This window comes from Moschus berezovskii, chromosome 6 (genome assembly GCF_049115385.1).
Source record: "Moschus berezovskii isolate FMDL1 chromosome 6, NW_MosBer_1.0, whole genome shotgun sequence".
Classification (NCBI taxonomy): Eukaryota; Metazoa; Chordata; class Mammalia; order Artiodactyla; family Moschidae; genus Moschus; species Moschus berezovskii.
The window spans coordinates 99,382,681-99,404,709 of record NC_142465.1 but is presented as its reverse complement, the minus strand read 5'-3'; the positions used below and the strand labels follow the sequence as shown (position 1 = coordinate 99,404,709).

The 22,029-nt window shown below is 38.9% G+C and overlaps 1 protein-coding gene across 2 annotated transcripts in view; it reads left to right on the top strand.

Moving 5' to 3' along the window:
* Positions 1-22,029, top strand: part of PTPRO (protein tyrosine phosphatase receptor type O) — a 299,435-nt gene that overhangs the window by 237,085 nt on the left and 40,321 nt on the right. The window contains exons 17-19 of one of the 2 annotated variants that reach the window (XM_055396316.2): positions 1,828-1,911; positions 9,856-9,891; positions 13,315-13,396. In XM_055396316.2, coding sequence (XP_055252291.2) covers positions 1,828-1,911; positions 9,856-9,891; positions 13,315-13,396 — 202 coding nt within the window. The remainder of the gene's footprint in view (positions 1-1,827; positions 1,912-9,855; positions 9,892-13,314; positions 13,397-22,029) is intronic. The other variant, XM_088837303.1, reaches the window with a different exon arrangement.

Below are 22,029 nucleotides of genomic sequence, written 5' to 3'. Positions count from 1 at the left end.
TACATGTTCTAGTTTCTTTCACAAGCAACTCCATACAAAATATCTTTAAAGATATACATTTCATGTTAATCCTCAGTGATTTTTTTTTCTATTTTCCTAACCCCCTAAAAAGAAAGAAGTAGATATGTGATACTAGAAATTTTACTCTCAGAATTAATGAGGGGGGTGCTTTATTTAAACTGTAAATGCTAAACAGGCAACTAGTTGAGACCACTTCAGCTGAAAATCTAGGTGATATAGGATTCTTTTAATAAGACAATATGCTGTGCTATTTTAAAATTTCACCCTGAATGGAATTTCGCTATTCAAATATGATTCATCCAACTGTCAAGAGTAACGTATAAACTCTTGATAGTAAAAAGTTAGAAAACATTTCTAGGTTTGTTCAAATATTATTAGCTCTGTCTCCAAGATTAAGAGGCTGACTCACTGATATTCATTTCTTGCCTATGCTCAGTCACTCAGTTGTTTCAGGCTCTTTGTAACCCCATGAACTGTAGCCCACCAGCTTCTCTGTCCATAGAATTTTCCAGGCAAGAGTACTGGAGTGGGTTGCCATTTCCTACTCCAGGGGATTTCCCCAACCCAGGTTTCAAACCTGCATCTCCTAGTTGGCAGGTGGATTCTTTACCACTAGCACCACTTGGGCAATCCCATTGCTTGCCTGTCTCACCCTTAAAAAAGACCCATTCACAGAGTAGTGATGAGGGACCCATCTAGAAACTGATGACATTGTACTTATGACTCAGATCAATATATTTACTAACTACACAACTGGTCACAATTTACAAACTTTATGAGAGATCAGTTATGGGAGAACTGAAACAAAAGAGAATTCATTTCAGGACACTCCTATAAAATTAAGAAAAATTCTTGTGCAGCTCTGGGCAAAAGACGGGGTTGCCAACACTAACATTTTCTGGCTAACTGAGAATACATATCTCAGTGGAGATGTGTAATGACTAAAATAACACACTGACAAAGTCATTTTCTCTAATTCTCAGAATAACTATAAATATAACCAAAGAATATTTTGAGATCTACATTAATAAACGTTTTATTTTACTAGGTTTTAAATATCTGAAATTGGATTCAAATCAGGCATTTGTAAATCAAAAGTCTGCATTAGAATTAACGTGAAGCTAAGTAATTTTGCTCCCACTCCATGGAGGATAAGTCAGATTAGAAACTAGGCAGTCGGTGAGCTACATAGTAATATGTTGGATGAATGGTATGTGGCTGTCATGTCATACCCTTGTTTTAAGGATTATTTTGAGGAATGGTGTAGTATAATCATTTATATTTTAAATAATATAGAAAGCCATACCTAGCAGTGTATCTTTATAAGAATGTGTTCTGAAATTTTGTTTACCAGAATCAGTATACTCAAACTAACCATTTGTATTCCTTACACAAGCTGCTGTTAGCTATCAAATGATGTTATAGATTTCTTAAAATAGCCTGAAGCATTGCAAGGGTAATATCCAAGAATAAGACTGGAGGTAACTAATGAGGCATTTCAGAGCCTCATTTAAATGAATGCAAAATATAATCACCTAATAGCAGGCTAATTGACACAAACCAAGTTGAAAGAAATATATCTGATTACAATAAGGCCACATGTGAATAAAACTGATTTGGGCAATATTATAGCATTTAAGCCCTCATGTTTAAATTTCAGAGAATGGAATAATATTTAACCGTAATTAAGGTGCTTGTCATTTTAATTGATCCCAGTCGGTAATTTACTGATCTCTGTTCACAGTTTGTATTACTAACTCTTGCCACTTTTTCATCTTTACATCTGTTATCTATCAACGCTCACAGGCGTAGGAGTATATTTGCTTTCTTAACCCTGCTACCCTCATGTCTTTGGACTGATTATCTTTTGGCATTTTATATTAATCCTTGGTAAGTGACTTTTTTACTGTTTACCTAACACAAAGTCTTTGAAAGTTAGCTTTCAAGAACTAAACCAAAGAGAAAACCCTTTTTAATGATTTTATGTGTTTAGCAGCATGTGAAATTATTAATCATGTATTGAAATGGATTAAAGCAGCTAATGGTACCCAGATGCTAACTATAATGTTTTCCCAATTAAATTTTCTTCTTGTGATGTTCTTGGCAAGCTTTTCTTCCGTCTATTGTTAAGTTATTCATTTCATCGTTGAGTTAGTCCATGGCCCCTCATCTTTAAAAATGATGTGTTCCATTTTTCTCACAATTTACATTGGTTAGCTCCATATTTCCAAGAAGGAAAAAAAAAATTCAATCAGACAAAGAAACCCAGAACACTGTACTCTGTTTTGGGGGGACTTTATGTTTTTATAATGATGCTCACTGCCCACTCAGTGAATATTGAACCACTGACTATGTGTGAGCCTCTTTGTATGATCCTTTGATTTAACTGTCCCCACACCTCTGCAGAGTGTTATCAGCATCATTTTACAGTGGTGTAAATAGAGAAAAAAGGAGATTAGCTATCTTGACCTCACATGACTATATAGAAAATTCAGATTCCAAACCCAAGTATCTCTGAAATCTATTCTTTCCTCTCTAAAAAGCCTCCTCTAAATTCTTATTTTCTTTTTTTTTTCAAGTCTATCCTTGAACTTGTGTTTATCTCCTTATAATAATCAAATCTCAAAGAGTATCTTTTAGTTTTTATAAAGTATAATGATAATGATCTTGAATTTTAAGATTAATGTATCCAAAAGGACTATTTCTTTTTCTGAACCATAAGTCAGCATAAGGCAGCAGTTTCTCAGAGGAAAAAAAATTCATTGTCCTTAAGTATTAGTCCATGGTGTTTAGGTACTAAATTATGTATGAATGGATTCAGAAACCTGGACAACTTGAGAAGGACTCAGATAAAAACAATAAAAACAGTTCATGGACTAGAAAAAGTTCTTATGGTTGGGGAGGGGACAGAATTCAAGATTTAAACAATCTGGAGAGTTAGCCATTCAGATAGAGTTGATCAAATGTTCGGCTTCTCTGAAGACAGAATAAATAAAGTGGGCAAAGTTAGAACTTTGATTTGCAAGTGGAAAAGTATAAAAAAGAATGTCCTCACGATGGAGATTGTTAATACCAGAATTTGTATTTTCTTTATTTAAAAAAAAAAAGGACTAGTTGAAAAACTTCTGAAACATGGTAGACACTCCTGTGTAAGTAATAAAGTCAGAGGAAAGTGCTGGGTAAGAAAGACCCCTTCACTATTATTCCTAGTTTATTCTTAATAACAGTTGCCCGCATAGGACTTCACCACAGTCAATCAATATTTTAAGTATTTGACATCAGATATGTTCATGTATGAGTGAAAAGTGAAAAGGTAGTAAAAGTGTTAATCGTTCAGTCATGTCCAACTCTTTGCGATCGCATGTACTATAGCCTGCCAGGCTCCTCTGTTCATGGAATTCTCTGGGCAAGAATACTGGAGTGGGTAGCCATTCCCTTCTCCAGGGGATTTTTCCAACCCAGGGATCAAACCCAGGTCTCCTGCATTGCAGGAGGATTCTTTACCAACTGAGCCACCAGGGAAGCCCAAGAATACTGGAGTGAGTAGCCTATCCCTTCTCCAGGGGATCTTCTCAATCCAGGAATCAAACTGGGGTCACCTGTGTGACAGGCGAATTCTTTACCAGCTGAGCTACCAGGAAAGCCCTCCCACTGATGAACACAGGTTCAGCAACCCCTTCAAGGTCTGTTATTTATAGTACTGCTCAAATAGCATGAGACCAAATTTTGGAAGGGAAAAATCCATTCAGTAGTTTTAGAAGAATGGTCCTGAGGCTATAAATGGTTATCTCCAGATGAGAAAAGAAAGCAAAAGATGGAGCCCCAGGTTTTCTGCATTTTCCATCAACTGCACACATAACAACCAATGAAAATATACTGAACCCAAACTGTGTTTCCAGCCCTAGACTTGTGCTATGCAAGATATAAAAGAGGTAAAATGTATAGTCCCTGCTCCTTCAATTACAGTTCAGTACTCTCACAAAGCCACCCAAATTCCCTACTCTTTGCTGCTTTTCTTTTCATCTCATAAACTGTGAATATTTTCCCCTGCTGTCATTTGCTAAGTAGTCTTTTTAAATCCTCCTTCAGATGTGTCTGTTTTCATAGTTCACCCCTCTATTAACAGCTACTCCAAATAACAGAGCCATTCCCTTCATCTTAACACTGCCTGGCTTCATGTCTAAACTGTCACCTTCTTGGATAGATATGTTCCTGGTGATTGTCTAAAATCCTCCTGATGCTTCTTATGGTTTGTGTGGAAATCCAGAGACTCTTTCTCCCTCATATTGATCTCAGGTGGCCTCAGCTGGCAATGGCTTGGAGTGGGGCTTGGTTCCCAGCCAGAGATTGGGCTGGGTCACAGTGGTGAAAACACCAGATCCTAGCCACCAGACCAGTGGTCAGTGACAAGACCCCTGGCCCTTCTGCTTTGCAGAAAAGAATTGCACAAAGAGGGAAAGTAATGAAACAAGTAGAGTATTTATTAAGAAGGAAATGTACAGTACATGTGGATGGGCACACAGGCAGACTCAGGGTCACTGAGTCGCACCCTCATGGCAGTTTGAATTGCTTTTATTGGGCATTTCTTCTGGGTTTCCTTCAGCCAGTCATTTTGATTTGCTTGGTTCACAGTCCATATTTGATATATCTCAGGATCCTCCCGTGTTGTGGGAAGATCCTCCCACACATCTCTACCTCAAAGGCATCCAGGCAGAACATCCCTTGACATTATTCCCCCCTTGACCTCCAAGGAGCCTTTCTCTGCAGGTGCGGTTGGGGAGGTCTCCTAACTTCAGGAACAAGAAATAAGTGGTCTGAGCAAGGCCCAGCTTCCTCCCTTAATTGTCCTGCTATTCTTTTCTTGCCGATAGAGAATGAATCTCCAGTTGGTTTACCCTGCCAGGCCCATCTGTCTCCTGCCTAGATAGAGTTGCTCAGATCTTTTCCCGAGTAGTGGCAGAATCACCGTGGAGCCTATGTGCACATTGGCTTAATCTTAAAATTGCATTCTGCCAGGATTTATGACTTTAGTGATCTTAGATTATATTTCCTATTCAAAGAAAACCATCTCATTTGGACCAGCTCTCTCCAGATTCAGTGTTGTTACTCTTTTCTTTACTATCATAGTCACCTCATGCTCTACTCCCATACTCATCTGCCTGTTCTAAATCCTTAATAGTCAGTATGTTAAGAATGTTGCAATATTACTGCTCAGCTTTACTCCTGTTTGTTGCATGCTCTATTCAGAGAATGACATAACTCTAAGAGAGGCCCTTGGACTGCAAGGAGATCCAACCAGTCCATTCTAGAGGAGATCAATCCTGGGTGTTCATTGGAAGGACTGATGCTAAAGCTGAAACTCCAATACTTTGGCCACCTCATGCGACGAGTTGACTCACTGGAAAAGAGTCTGATGCTAGGAGGGATTGGGGGTGGGAGGAGACGGGGACGACAGAGAATGAGATGGCTGGATGGCATCACCGACTCGATGGACATGAGTTTGAGTGAACTCCGGGAGTTGGTGATGGACAGGGAGGCCTGGCGTGCTTGATTCATGGGGTCGCAAAGAGCTGGACACACTGAGCGACTGAACTGAACTGAACTGAAAGACCTATTTAAGATGTGAAGATGATCTGTGTCTGTACCATGAAAAAGTACATAATGCTTAGGAAATTTAGAGGGTTTTGAGTTGATTGTTTTCAGGTTTATTTTGTGTTTGTTTTTAACCATCATAAACCCCATGTCTCTGCCATTGCCTGATATTCCTCTTGGAATGAATTCCATTCTGGTGGGCTTTCCAAGACAGCCATAATCATAAAGAACTTATAAAGAATGCATCTTTTTTTTAAAAAAATGTATTTATTTTCAATTGGAAGATAATTGCTTTACAATATTGTGTTGGTTTCTGCCATTCATCAACATGAATCAGCCATAGGTATACGTATGTCCCCTCCCTCTTGAACCTCCCTTCCACCTCCTAATGCATATTAACTTCTTGAAGTTATTAGGGTTTTGAACCTTATCTAATGCAAGTGAAAGAGAAAAAGTAAAAGAAGTGCATAATCCTATATGTGTATATACTATATGTCAGATGGGTGTTATTAATCAGTTATTCAGAAAATCTTTTGCAATGACAAGATGATGACCTTGACATCACCCAAAATTCTCACTGTGGCATGCACACACTCATGAGTTCTGTCCATAAAGTGATGAAGGGAAAACTAGCAAAACCTGAACTTACATGTTCAAAAGCGAATTTTCCCTTGATTTGAGTCATAGGATCAGTACAGCCATTGAAAATGTGGGAAAATTCTCTCAGTCTTGCTGTGAAGTCCCACAATTCAGTACTGGCATGTCCCATAGCTTTACATAACAAGAACCCTTGGGAATCTTCAGCAATTCAGTAAAATCTAATCAGAACAATGAAAGTCATACACGAACTATAAAGACATATACTTAAAACAAGAGCATACAAAACATGTGGCAGAATTTCATATTGTATTTTAGGTTCATTCAATCAGTGAATGTGACAGAAAGAAAAAAATAGTGCCTCTCTTCCATGAATCAGGTTTCAAGGCAGCTGTGGAATAGTAGCGGCTTAATATTTCAGCACTACATTTATTCAGTGTCACCCTACCACACACATTTGTTTCCTTCTGATTTCCCTTAAAGTCTGTTTGGATCAGAAAGGTTTTGTGTTTTTCTTTTCTTAATTTCACTCTGAATTACAAAATATGTTGGCAACCTCCAGAGTTACCAGAACTGTTCCTTATTATGCTAAAATTCTGCTTTCATCAGGCACTAAAGTAAGAGGCTCCTCTTACAGAAAGTAAATGTAGGATTCCTAAGGTTAAGTAAGTTATCATTACAGTTCAGTTCAGTTGTTCAGTTTTCTCCGACTCTTTGCGACGCTATGGACTGCAGCACGCCAGGCCTCCCTGTCCATCACCAACTCCTGGAGTTTACTTAAACTCATGTCCATTGAGTCGGTGATATCATCCAACCATCTCATCTTCTGTCATCCCCTTCTCCTCCTGCCTTCAATCTTTCCCAGCATCAGGATCTTTTCAAATGAGTCAGTTCTTCGCATCAACTGGCCAAAGTATTGGAGCTTCAGCTTCAGCATCAGTCCTTCCAATGAATATTCAGTACTGATTTCCTTTAGGATGGACTGGTTGGATCTCCTTGCAGTCCAAGAGACTCTCAAGAGTCTTCTCCTCCAACACCACAGTTCAAAAGCATCAGTTCTTCGGCACTCAGCTTTCTTTATAGTCCAACTCTCACTTCCATACATGACTACTAGAAAAACCATAGCCTTGACTAGACGGGCCTTTGTTGGCAAAGTAATATCTCTGAGATCATACATGAGACAGGATGCTCAGGGCTGGTGCACTGGGAAAACTCAGAGGGATGGGATGGGGAGGGAGGCGGGAGGGGGGTTCAGGATGGGGAACACATGTAAACCCATGGCTGATTCATGTCAATGTATGGCAAAAACCACTACAATATTGTAAAGTAATTAGCCTCCAATTAAAATAAAAAAATTAAAAAAAGAAGAAATTCACACAGATTAAGAAAAAAATGTTTCTCTGCTTTTTAATGTGCTATCTAGGTTGGTCATAAATTTTCTTCATTACTAGAGCAGAGTAAAAGAATTATTTAATAGCACAGGAAGCTCAGCTTGATGCTCTGTAATGACCTAGAGGGGTAGGGGAGGGGTGAGAGGAAGGAGATATATGTACACACATCATTGATACACTTCATTGTATGGCAGAAACTAACTCAACATTGGAAAGCAATTACTCCAATTTAAGAAAATTATTCAAGAAGTAATTTATTTAGGTTCCCAAACACCTATGTGGCACAGCTCTTTCCAATATGACGGTGGTTTTTTGTTTTGGGGGGGTTTTCTGTGGAGGGAGATGATGAAGAGGCAAAGTAAAAACCTGAATGTTTATTCCTTCCAAATCCCAAATATGGAAAACAAAAAGAAGCTGAGGGAGAAAAGAAACGACAAGAACTATTGAACGGATTATCTTCACTAAGAATTGGGAAGAAATAAAAACTCTCTGAAGCTAGAAAAGGAAAACCAGAAACACCACTTTTGTTTAGGAATATGTCCTTCACTCTGTTACTTCCTCTTCACCCACAAGTGCCATTTCCCCGGTGGGATCCTTCATGAGCACAAGTCTGATATCCAATTCTTAATTGCATCATTAAGTAAAATCGTGAGGATGATATAATAAAGATGCTTTGTTTCAATTCAATTAAATAAGCATTTATTGGCCACCCATTAGTGTTCCATGAACTGTGCTCAGCTCTGAGGACAAAGGACAATCTAGCAAGGGGTGCATGTACAACTCATGGTCAGACCACATGAGAAATACTCCATGAGTCAAGTGCTATGAAATTCCAGAGGAAGTAGTATTTCATTTGCTAAAGACTTTCCAGAAATGGGGGTACCCAAATATTCATAATTTTAAGTATCAAGAAATACTTTGTCACATAAGAGTACTCAGATCACAACTGGCTATTTACTACCTATTGTCTGTGCTCTGAAGGTCTGGGTGCTCCCATCAATATTCAAAACCTTTGAAAATTACTTATAAAAGTTGTAACACTCAATCATGTGTCAATATCATTTATTTGGGTGGGGCGGACACGACTGAGCGACTGAACTGAACTGAACTGAACTGAAAATAGAATAATGAAGCCTTTCAGCAGATACTATCCTAGCTTTAGGTAACTTAGGTCAGTTATCTTACATGTTGGTAGAAAATAATTACCCATTAAAATACTCTTAAAATGTAATTAGCTGAAGCATAATTAGTATTATATGTGTTTGAGTTTGCAGACTAGTAATGAATCAGGAACAAGCAGGTAATAGGTGCAGTTCTTCAGATAGCTTAAAACTTTGTTCAAAACTCAATAAGAACAATGCTAAGGAAAATTTATGACACATGGCAACACTGATAGCACAAATTCATATTCCTGTTGAAAATGTCCAAAAAAACGTTATTTTTAGTCTTTAATTAAAAAAACAGTATGTCCATTCTCCGTCCATCAGCTGTCACCTTTATTTCCCAACATTTTTCCTTCTTGCCTGTAAAACCTGGAGTGTTCACCCAGTAGATATTTCTACATATTGACAAAACACTTTAGCAACTTAATACCTGGGAGCAAGAAATTATATTTCTAGAACTCAGCTTTTTGGCAAATCTGAAATGTAAAGTATAGGTTGCTTCTGAAATCTAATGGAATTTTTTTTAATGAATCTGAAATTTTTATCGTTATCTTTTCATTTAAGGGAAGGTAATTAAACAAATTCAGTTCAGTTCAGTTCAGTCACTCAGTCGTGTCCGACTCTTTGCGACCCCATGAATCACAGCACTTCAGGCCTCCCTGTCCATCACCAACTCCCGGAGTTCATTCAAACTCATGTCCATCAAGTCGGTGATGCCATCCAGCCATCTCATTCTCTGTCGTCCCCTTCTCCTCCCGCCCCCAATCCCTCCCAGCATCAGAGTCTTTTCCAGTGAGTCAACTCGCATGAGGTGGCCAAAGTATTGGAGTTTCAGCTTTAGCATCCGTCCTTCCAATGAACACCCAGGATTGATCTCCTTTAGAATGGACTGGTTGAATCTCCTTGCAGTCCAAGGGACTCTCAAGAGTCTTCTCCAGCACCACAGTTCAAAAGCAAATTAGGCATGTTTAATAAAAATTAAATATAATAGAGGTGCCTGATGTACAATGATTTAAAGCTCCTTAAGCTTAATCATATGTTAATCAATTCTTTAGCCCAGATAAATTTGCTTCTCTTTTCTTAATTCTCAGGAGTAAAAATGGCTTAAAGAAGAGGAAACTGACTAAGTAAGTTTTTGTTACTTTTTCATTTAAAAATATTCTTCATAATGATCTTCACTTTCCAAATTGAAAAGATTGTATGTTTTTAATAGAAGGAAGCTTAAGAAAGAGGCAGATGCATATTATGTGTTGCTATTATGTGTTGGTGTGTTTACACATATGGACGTCAGTGACCACCAAGAAAGTGTACCAACAGAAAACATTTCAAGAATAAGGAAAATTCTCACTGTGTGAAATCTGAGGAAGAATGGGTTGTTAGGAATTATAAAAGTCTTACAGAAGGAAGTCTACTCTTCTACATCTATAAAATACATATAATGTTTGGCCACATCAAAGTAGTACAAAAACCTTTACCATTTTGTAGCTTCAAATTTCATGCTTATTGCAAGAAAAAGGCTTTTATTCTATTTGATAGTATAACAAATACTTTGATAAATGCTGTCTCAGGAAATCTTTGTAATAAATTGAAAAGAATAATTGCTTTAGTTTGCCTGTGGTTTCACTTATCTACTGAACGGTTAAGTCATAAGAATTATATTTCTGAGGGGTGAAAATGAACTATCAGTTGATTTCAAAAGCCTAATTAGAGTATCACCTCTAGGCCTTTAGTTAAAAACCCTACACATAAAGAGTGGATAGTTTCTATAAATAGACTTTATTCTTGATACTTGCCTGGGACAGAATATTGGTGAATTCATTAAGGAGCCAATTAAGGGGTTTCAGTCAGTTCTATGGCATTGGTGCTAATGGAGTACAAAACACAAAAGAAAAGTTAATCCAAAATATTTCTATTCAGCTTTGAGGGACGTATAATGCTTTGGCACATATAGATGACAGAATATTTTTTTTCCTGAATCTATTTCCAATTAATACTCATTCCATTGGCGTCTATCAAGTGAGGCAGGAGAGACAAGACCAGCCGAAACAAAGGAGAGGAGCTATCAGCTGGAAGGAATGATTTGACAGAAATAGGAACACTTTGTGGCCCAAAATTTTTAATTGGGCTGTTAAGTGAGGTCCGGAGGCATAGATTAGAACAGTTAGAGGTGGGGTCTCAGGACCAAGAGGGGACCTAAGATGGAGGCGGAGAGGAGAAGCAGGAGGTGGACCCAAGTTTGGAGTGGTGTATCGAAGTGGTGAAACCTGTCCATAAGTCAAAACCCCATGTCAGGCTAACTTCCTCATTCCCTCTTCTCATTTTTCTCCAGTCCTCCCTCCTTCTCTACAGGTCATTTCTGAGGGACTCCCTCCATCTTTCCATTTACTTTATCTTTTCTCTTTCAGTCCAAACGCCCCACCATGACCACTTTCCCTCTCTCCACTTACCTTCATTCCTTCTTGCTCACCTCCTCTTTCCCCGTCTCGATATAAATTCTTTCCCCCCTGATTGATTTCTGCTCCTTACCAGCCTCTCTCTCTTCTCCTCCTCTCCCTGATGCCCATCCTTCTACTTCTTGGTCCTTCCTCTGACTTTCTTTTTCCTCCCCTTCTTGCTTTTGGTTTTTCTAATCCCATTTTCCTCCTAATGGGATGAGAACTAGAATCATTAAGCCCAAATTTAAGGTATTGCTCAGAGACAGCAGGGAGGGGACCCTCCCCCCTCCCCCAAGTTAGCTGTTCTTTTAGATGGATGGCAAGTTTGAATGAGAAAGCTGTTTACCAGGAGTCCTTCTCCTTGGTTATACTTAGCATTCTCTGGCTTACTTCCCTGGTGACTCAAATGGTAAAGTGTCTGCCTACAATGCAGGAGACCTGGGTTCAATCCCTGGGTCGGGAAGATCTCCTGGAGAAGGAAACGGCAACCCACTCAAGTATTCTTGTTGAATACTTGCACAGAGGAGCTTGGTAGGCTACAGTCCATGGGGTCACAAAGAGTCGGACGCCACTGAGCGACTTCACTTTCACTTTCTCTGGCTTAGTAGCCCTGAGATCTTGAACTCCTCACTTAACTGTCTCAGCCTTGGCTCTCTCTGGAGCTCCTTCTGAAAAGTGAAGTGAAAGTGTGTGTTAGTCACTCAGTCGTTTCCTACTGTTTGTGACTCCATGAACTATAGCCCACCAAGCTCCTCTGTCCATGGGATTCTCCAGGCAAGAATAATGGAGTGGGTAGCCATTCCCTCCACCAGGGGATCTTCCCGACTGAGGGATCAAACCCACATCTCCTGCACTACAGACAGATTCTTTACCATCTGAGCCACCAGGAAAACCCAAGTATGAGGCTAATGTTGTCCATGCCTAACCTCAACCATCAACCAAGCAAGATAACGCATAACCATATTTACAGTTTGTAGTATGTTTTAAGGGTACAGGGCTTCCCTGGTGCGATTTTTGTACACACACACATATACCCACACACTGAAGGGTACCAGTCAGTGTTATTATTATTAAGTAAAGCCATTAAAATTTGTGTTATCTGGGAGGCATAATACCCTTAAAATCTACTGAAGTCTTAACATAAATTAATCAGATGAGCTAATCAACAACTTTGAACAAATATCCATTATATGCTAGGTATTTGCTAACAAGAGATAAGACCACAGGTGGATGACATAAGCTGAGTAAGTTGGAGCAAGACTAAGAGAAAGGCTAACTCTGTGAACCCTGGTAAGGTGGAAAAGCTTGGGTTAGATGACAGAGTGCTGTGTCCTGCAAAAGCTCTGAGAATAGTTTGGGACAGGTAAGCTCTAGAAGAGATAAGCCGTTAGAGAAAACTACAGGAAATAGAACTGAATTCTTATTCTACAAAACAAAAACAATATGAGAACTTCTGTGGCACGTGCAGAAATGTAAAGTCAGATGAGTTACTTTATTTTACGTATGAACTGTTCTGAGACTTCTGGAGATGTGGAAGGCTCTGAACACAGCCCTCTCTGAGCAAAGCACTGGAGATATGCTTCCAGCCTTTCTCTGAGGAGACATAATTCCTTGCCTTTGTCAAACTGTTTAAATTTATAAGTGTCTATGATATACACGTGTCAACCTTGCAATGTAGATGTCCCTACGATATTTCATAGATGATCATGTTAAATCTCAGGAAAGTTAAATAAAGTAAAACTATAATTCAAACAGGTCTTCAGGTTAATCCTTTGTTTTTTCCTATAAACTGGTGTTTTCTAGAAACAACACATATACCTGTGTGTGTGTGAGTATGTGTGTGTGAAATATGTTGCTGCTAAAGTAAAAGTCAATGGAAAAATGTAGAGATTTTTCCTGTCTCAAGGAAGTTAAGTATATAGGGCTCTCTTTTTAAATTATAATATATTAAGGATTGATAATTTTAACCCTAAACAATGAGTGCTAACCTGTGAGAAGTAAAGCATCTTATTTTCTGCAAGGAAATTGTTCATGTTTGAGAAGTAAGGCGTTAAACATTGTGTGACACCTATCAGCAGGATTTTTTAAATGTACCTTTCTTTGTGTTTGACAAAGCCCGGTTCAACTGGATGACTTTGATGCTTACATCAAGGATATGGCCAAAGACTCTGATTATAAATTTTCTCTTCAGTTTGAGGTGAGTAGATAAAGTGTTTCCTGCCCTCCGGGGGCATTGGAACTGGAAGACTTGTACCTGCATCAATCCTCTGCTCGTTGGGCAATGCTGAGTGTGATTCATAAAAGGGCAGAATGATCATTGGCCTCAGGGTTGTCTAGGTTCAGGGCGAAGGATGTCATCCTTTAGTAGGTCAGTGTTTGGGTGGCACAAATGAAGGAAAGGAGAGAATAGATGTAGGCACTGAGGTGAACAAACATGGTACCAGGAGATGTTTTCCAAGGTAACACTGAAAACCAAGGGGATGGAAAGTGAGGGGGAAGCAAACTGAGGATTGAGGGTCAGAACAATTTCTCTTTCAGGGGATTTTTACTGTTTCTCATGTCATTTAGGCCATGGTAAGTGTGGATGGTGGATGAATTGGACTGGACCCCCTTGTCTCCTGAGCATAAAAGAGCCTGGTGTTTCCTATAACCTTAGGAGTTTTGGCAGTCTATTGGACATGCGAGGTTTTGTTTGCTTTTCTTGGAGAAATTGGAGAGTTACACATGCTTAGTGTAGAACAAAATTAGCGACATCTTTTTCTGAAGCACACTTTTTTCTTTGAATCCAAGAATGTGTGTCAGAGTAGATGGAAATGAGTCTAGGATCGCTGTAGTGTGAGGGGTACAGCTGGTCCCCAGGTTTTCTTCTCACATATTTCACAGCTCAGAACACAGTCTGGAGCCTTCTACAGCAAGGCTCAGGTGACTCGTGATTCACGGAGACTAAAAAAACAGTAAAGATAAAGTGATTTCTAAATTGTGTCATTTTTTTAAAGCCTCTTAGGCTTTTTTTTTCCTGTGAGACACTAGGCTGCAGAAATAAAGCTGCCTTCTCCTCATTATCCATATTCATTTCTTCTTTTCCCACATCAGCCAAGAATAGCTTTGTTCTGCAAGAAGCAGCACGAGTCCTGGTGTGGATATTCATCCCAACAGGGGATTTAAGGATGAGAAGAGTCTCATACATTATCAAATACAAAGCACCCAACTATCACCTGTGCCTTGAGAAATGTCACATAAAGCCGTGCTGAATTATCCATTGTATGCTGGTGCATATGAAATTATAAATGCTACACCAAATGCTCAAAGAACAGAAACCCCATTTGAAATGGAGATCTATGGGAGGATTGGGGGCTTCCCTGGTGACTAAGTGGTAAAGAATCCACTTGCCAATGGAGGAGACTCAGGTTCAATTCCTGGGTCAGGAAGATCCCCCGGAGAAGGAAATAGCAACCCACTCCCAGTATTCTTGCCTGGGAAATCCCATGGACAGAGGAGCCTGGCCGGCTACTGATCATGGGGCCACAAAAGAGTCAGACACGACTTAGCAGCTAAACAACAATAAAATGGGAGGATGGTTTTTCAGCAAAGTGTACCAATGAAAGAAGGAGGCTTTTTATAAGAAAACATAAGGTTAAACTCAGAAGAAAATAAATATCTAAATAATTCTCATCATGGTGATGAAAATGATTGGGTTAGCCAAAAAGTTCATTTGGATGTTTCCATATCATCTTACGGACAAATCCAAATGAACTTTTTGGTCAATACAATATAATATAGGTATGCTTTCAACTTCGTTGAAACCGCAGTCTTTTAATTCCTACTAGGTGACTTGATCTCAGTGGCATAACCAGGATCATTGCCTTTGCTGGCAGGCAAACTTCAGTACTTTGCTGAAGTACTCTCAGTTCATGCCATCAAACCCCAGCGTAACTATTACTGTGCTTCTGAATTGGACCACTAGTTTTTTTAAAAAAATTCAGAGGATCATTTTCCAGTAAAAAGAAAATAAGTTTTCCTTTCAGTTGTGAATGACAGAAACACAATTCAAACTGGTTTAGACCAAACATAAAGGGAACTTGTTCAAATGAAAACTAAGATCTCTCAAATAATCAGAGGGAAGATTGAGTGGCTACATAAGGAGGGGAGCAGGGAAACAGCTGAGACTCAGGAATGGCTAAAATCAGGGGCCAGAGAACCCCTCTTTAGAGAAATAGAAATTTCTCATTTCTACTTCTCTCTCTGCCTTGGCCTCACTTTCTTTGGCCCAATGCAACCTCTTTCTCATAGCAGATTATGGAACCACCAACAGCCTCAGAGTGTTGCTGAAAGTGGGATCACTCAAAAACCATTAAAGAGACCAGATGGTTGGAAAGGCAAGTTTGCTTTATTTTGGATGCCTATCCAAAGGCCAACTCTCCTCACTGACGATCAGTGGGCAAGAGCTGTTATAGACAGAAGGAGGGCGCTACATGCAGAAATGGGAGTCAGCTCTGACAGTCGTCTTGAAACTGGTCATCAGTGGTCTGACTAGCATCATCTTGGTTGTTTTAGGTACAGTTAATCTTCAATTCCAGGGTCTATTCGTTTCTGTTTCTTTGAGGCCAATTCTCGACATTGTGGCCGCTTATGCCACAGCCACAGTCTAGTCATCATATAGTTAACTTCTTCCACCTGGTGGCGGTTTCAGTCTCTATAAAACAGCTCACAGGACATGGTTCAGAATATTATCTGTAGCCCTTGAGAATATATCTATAGCCCTTTAGTTTCTCCTTGAGAAGGAACTAAAAAGTCCTTGACTCTACTTAATGACTATTATTATTATTATTTGATTTCCTTCGACTGTTTCCTTTCTACATGTTCTCACTTCTCTGATTAAACTTATTCTTTGGCTAACGTTTTTCTGCAGACAAAAGGCAGGCAGAGAACATAAGGAGAAAGGACCTTAGGGTCCTGCTCCATTTCAAGAATATCACACCTACGGTTTCCAGAAGGAGTTGTTGGCTTTCTTTCTTTTTTGTTGTTTGAAAAATAGCAGGGAGGATTCTGACTGACTGGCATGGTTCATGATGTCTGTTCACACTGTCTGCAGCCAGGGAGGGCAGAATCACAGAACAGGGATTCTTACTGGAACCATGTGGCTAAACCAGAGAGAGAGCATTATTCCCAAAATCGTTATGTTGAATTATGTTCACTTTAAAAAATGGCAGCCAACTCCAATATTCTTGCCTGGAGAATCCCATGGACAGAGGAGCCTGGCAGGCTACAGTCCATGGGGTCGCAGGGAGTTGGACATGACTGAGTGACCATCACTCAGTTTAAAATCTAAACGTTGCTGTGCATGCTTGCATCAGTCATGTCTGACTCTTTGTGACCCCATGGACTGTAACCCACCAGGTTCCTCTGTCCACGGGATTCTCCAGGCAAGCATACTAGAGTGGATAGCTATTCCCTTCTCCAGAGGATCTTCCTGACTCAAAGATTGAGAACCTGGGTCTCCTGCATTGCAGGCAGATTCTGCATTGCTCAGATTACTGTTTGAGCCACCAGGGAAGCCCATACACACATATATCATATATGTTAAATTAATTATATTATTATGGAATCATATATTATATGATTATTATACTGTTGTATTTTATAGTTATTGTAAGTATACTGTATATGATGTTATCCTGTATATGATCATATAATAGAAATAGGTGACAGATAAATACAGAGATGAATGGAAGGATTTATTTGAAGAAGTTGGTTTGGTTTATACAATTGTGGAAGCTGGACAGTCTTAAAATCTGTAAGGGGTCTAGGGATAAGATGATGCTGCCCCCCAAGTCCAAAAGCAATCTAGAAACAGAAATTCTCCTTTGTCAGGGGTCATTGGTCTTTTTTCTGAGACCTTCCACTAAGTGGATAAGATCCACTTGTTTTATAGAGGTTAATCTACTTTCTCAAGTCTACTGATTTAAATGTTAATTGCAACTAAAAAATAACTCACTCAACATCTAGACTGATGTTTGACCAAGCTACTTGGTGCTAGAGTGTAGCCAAGTTAATGCATAGAATCAGCCATCACACCATGACTTGGAGACGTGTTTAATATTTTTATTTATTATTAATCTTTTTTGCATATCCCTTTGTTCTTAGAATATTATTGGTAAAATATGTAATTTATTTGGTGCCAAGTTCTGATATTGTATATCTAATCTGGTGAGAAAACACAGATTACTCTCTAGAAGTCTGTATTCAATCACAGGCTCAGATTGTAGGTTTTGGACTAAAATTTGCTTAAGCAGTGACCCAGTGGTCTGACTCACTTCCTTTTTCATTTGACAACCTCCCAGGAGTTGACAACCATCAGCTCCACCCCACCCCTACGTCCTCAGGTTCAGAGTCAGAGGAACCTCATCTGCTTTCTTTTTTTTTTTTTTAGTTTTTTTTTTTTTAGGTAATTAATTTATTTTTTATTGGAGGCAAATTATTTTACAATATTATATTGGTTGGTTTTGCCATACATTGACATGAATTCGCCCCGGGTTTACATAAGTTCCCCCTCCTGAACCCCCCCCCACCTTCCTCCTCCCTTTATCCTCCCTCTGGGTCATCCCCGCATGCCAGCCCCGAGCATCCTATAACATGCATTGACCCTGAACTAGTGATTCGTTTCACATATGACAACATACGTGTTTCAATGCCATTCTCCCAAATCATCCCACCCTCACCCTCTCCCATAGAGTCCCAAAGACTGTTCTATACATCTGTGTCTCTTTTGCTGTCTCGTATACAGGGTTATCATTTGCATCTTTCTAAATTCCATATATATGTGTTAGTATACTGTATTGGTGTTTTTCTTTCTGGCTTACTTCACTCTGTATAATAGGCTCCAGTTTCATCCACCTCATTAGAACTGATTCAAATGTATTCTTTTTAATGGCTGAATAATACTCCATTGTGTATATGTACCAAAGCTTTCTTATCCATTCGTCTGCAGATGGACATCGAGGTTGCTTCCATGTCCTGGCTATTATAAACAGTGCTGCAATGAACACTGGAGTACACGTGTCTCTTTCAATTCTGGTTTCCTCAGTGTGTATGCCCAGGAGTGCGATTGCTAGATCATATGGCAGTTCTATTTCCAATTTTTTGAGGAATCTCCACACTGTTCTCCATAGTGGCTGTACTAGTTTGCATTCCCACCAACAGTGTAAGAGGGTTCCTTTCTCTCCACATCCTCTCCAGCATTTATTGCATGTAGACTTTTGGATAGCAGCCATTCTGACTGGTGTGAAATGGTATCTCATTGTAGTTTTGATTTGCATCTCTCTGATTATGAGGGATGTTGAGCATTTTTTCATGTGTTTGTTAGCCATCTTTATGTCTTCTTTGGAGAAATGTCTGTTTAGTTCTTTGGCCCATTTTTTGATTGGGTCATTTATTTTTCTGGAATTGAGCTGCAGGAGCTGCTTGTATAATTTGGAGATTAATCCTTTATCAGTTGCTTCATTTGCTATTATTTTATCCCATTCTGAAGGCTGTCTTTTCACCTTACTTATAGTTTCCTTTGCTGTGCAGAAGCTTTTGATTTTAATTAGGTCCCATTTGTTTATTTTTGCTTTTATTTCCAATATTCTGGGAGGTGGGTCATGGAGGATCCTGCTGTGATTTATGTCGGAGAGTGTTTTGCCTACGTACTCCTCTAGGAGTTTTATAGTTTCTGGTCTTACATTTAGCTCTCTAATCCATTTTGAGTTTATTTTGGTGTATGGTGTTAGGAAGTGTTCTAGTTTCATTCTTTTACAAGTGGCTGACCAGTTTTCCCAGCACCACTTGTTAAAGAGACTGTCTTTTCTCCATTTTATATTCTTGCCTCCTTTGTCAAAGATGAGGTGTCCATAGGTGCGTGGATTTATCACTGGGCTTTCTATTTTGTTCCATTGATCTATATTTCTGTCTTTATGCCAGTACCATACTGTCTTGATGACTGTGGCTTTGTAGTAGAGACTGAAGTCCGGCAGGTTAATTCCCCCAGTTCCATTTTTCTTTCTCAAGATTGCTTTGGCTATTCGAGGTTTTTTGTATTTCCATACAAATTGTGAGATAATTTGTTCTAGTTCTGTGAAAAATATCGTTGGTAGCTTGATAGGGATTGCATTGAATGTATAAATTATTTTGGGTAGTATACTCATTTTTACAATATTTATTCTTCCAATCCATGAACATGGTATATTTCTCCATCTATTAGTGTCCTCTTTGATTGCTTTCAGTAGTGTTTTATAGTTTTCTATGTACAAGTCTTTTGTTTCCTTAGGTAGATATATTCCTAAGTATTTAATTCTTTTCGTTGCAACAGTGAATGGAATAGTTTCCTTAATTTCTCTTTCTATTTTCTCATTATTAGTGTATAGGAATGCAAGGGATTTCTGTGTGTTGATTTTATATCCTGCAACGTTACTGTAATCATTGATTAGCTCTAGTAGTTTTCTGGTAGAGTCTCTAGGGTTTTCTGTGTAGAGGATCAGGTCATCAGCGAACAGTGAAAGTTTTACTTCTTCTTTTCCAATTTGTATTCCTTTTATGACTTTTTCTGCTCTGATTGCTGTAGCCAAAACTTCCAGAACTATGTTGAATAGTAGTGGTGAGAGTGGGCACCCTTGTCTTGTTCCTGACTTTAGGGGAAATGCTTTCAGTTTTTCACCATTGTGGATAATGTTTGCTGTGGGTTTGTCATATATAGCTTTTATTATGTTGAGGTATGTCCCTTCTATTCCCACTTTCTGGAGGGTTTTTATCATAAATGGATGTTGAATTTTGTCGAAGGCTTTCTCTGCATCTATTGAGATAATCATATGATTTTTATTTTTCAGTTTGTTAATGTGGTGTATTACGTTGACTGATTTGCGGATATTGAAGAATCCTTGCATTCCTGGGATAAAGCCCACTTGGTCATGATGTATGATCTTCTTAATATGTTATTGGATTCTGATTGCTAGAATTTGGTTAAGGATTTTTGCATCTATGTTCATCAGTGATATTGGCCTGTAGTTTTCTTTTTTTGTGGGGTCTTTACCAGGTTTTGGGATTAGGGTGATGGTGGCCTCATAGAATGAGTTTGGAAGTTTCCCTTCCTCAGCAATTTTCTGGAAGAGTTTGAGTAGAATAGGTGTTCTGTTCTGTTCTGTTCAGTCGCTCAGTCGTGTCCGACTCTTTGCGATCCCGTGGACTGTAGCCTACCAGGCTTCTCCGTCCATGGGATTCTCCAGGCAAGAGTACTGGAGTGGGTTACCATTTCCTTCTCCAAGAATAGGTGTTAGCTCTTCTCTAAATTTTTGGTAGAATTCAGCTGTGAAGCCGTCTGGACCTGGGCTTTTGTTTGCTGGGAGATTTTTGATTACAGTTTCAATTTCCGTGCTTGTGATGGGTCTGTTCAGATTTTCTATTTCTTCCTGGTTCAGTTTTGGAAAGTTGTATTTTTCTAGAAATTTGTCCATTTCTTCCAGGTTATTCATTTTATTGCCATATAATTCCTGATAGTATTCTCTAATAATCCTTTGTATTTCTGTGTTGTCAGTTGTGATCTCTCCATTTTCATTTCTAATTTTATTGATTTGGTTCTTCTCCCTTTGTTTCTTGATAAGTCTGGCTAGTGCTTTGTCAATTTTATTTACCTTCTCAAAGAACCAGCTTTTGGCTTTGTTGATTTTTGCTATAGTCTCTTTTGTTTCCTTTGCATTTACCTCTGCCCTAATTTTTACAATTTCTTTCCTTCTACTGACCCTGGGGTTCTTCATTTCTTCCTTTTCTAGTTGCTTTAGATGTAGAGTTAGGTTATTTAGTTGACTTTTTTCTTGTTTCTTGAGGTGTGCCTGTATTGCTATGAACTTCCCCCTTAGCACTGCTTTTACAGTGTCCCAGAGGTTTTGGGTTGTTGTGTTTTCATTTTCATTCATTTCTATGCATATTTTGATTTCTCTTTTGATTTCTTCTATGATTTGTTCGTTGTTCAGCAGCGTGTTGTTCAGCCTCCATATGTTGGCATGTTTAATAGTTTTTCTCCCATAATTGAGATCTAATTTTACTGCATTGTGGTCAGAAAAGATGCATGGAATGATTTCAACTTTTTTGAATTTACCAAGGCTAGATTTATGGCCCAGGATGTGATCTATCCTGGAAAAGGTTCCATGTGCACTTGAGGAAAAGGTGAAATTCATTGTTTTGGGGTGAAATGTCCTATAGATATCAATTAGGTCTAACTGGTCTATTGTATCATTTAAAGATTGTGTTTCCTTGTTAATTTTCTGTTTAGTTGATCTATCCATAGATGTAAGTGGGGTATTAAAATCTCCCACTATTATTGCATTATTGTTAATTTCCCCTTTCATACTTGTTAGTAATTGTCTTACATATTGCGGTGCTCCTATGTTGGATGCATAAATATTTATAATTGTTATATCTTCATCTTGGATTGATCCTTTGATCATTATGTAGTTTCCTTCTTTGTCTCTTTTCACAGCCTTTGTTTTAAAGTCTATTTTATCTGATATGAGTATTGCTACTCCTGCTTTCTTTTGGTCTCTATTTGCATGGAATATCTTTTTCCAGCCCTTCACTTTCAGTCTGTATGTGTCCCTCATTTTGAGGTGGGTCTCTTGCAGACAACATATATGGGGGTCTTGTTTTTGTACCCATTCAGCCAGCCTTTGTCTTTTGGTTGGGGCATTCAACCCATTTACGTTTAAGGTAATTATTGATAAGTACGATCCCGTAGCCATTTTCTTTATTGCTTTGGGTTCGAGTTTATACACCCTTTCTGTGTTTCCTGTCTAGAAAAGATCC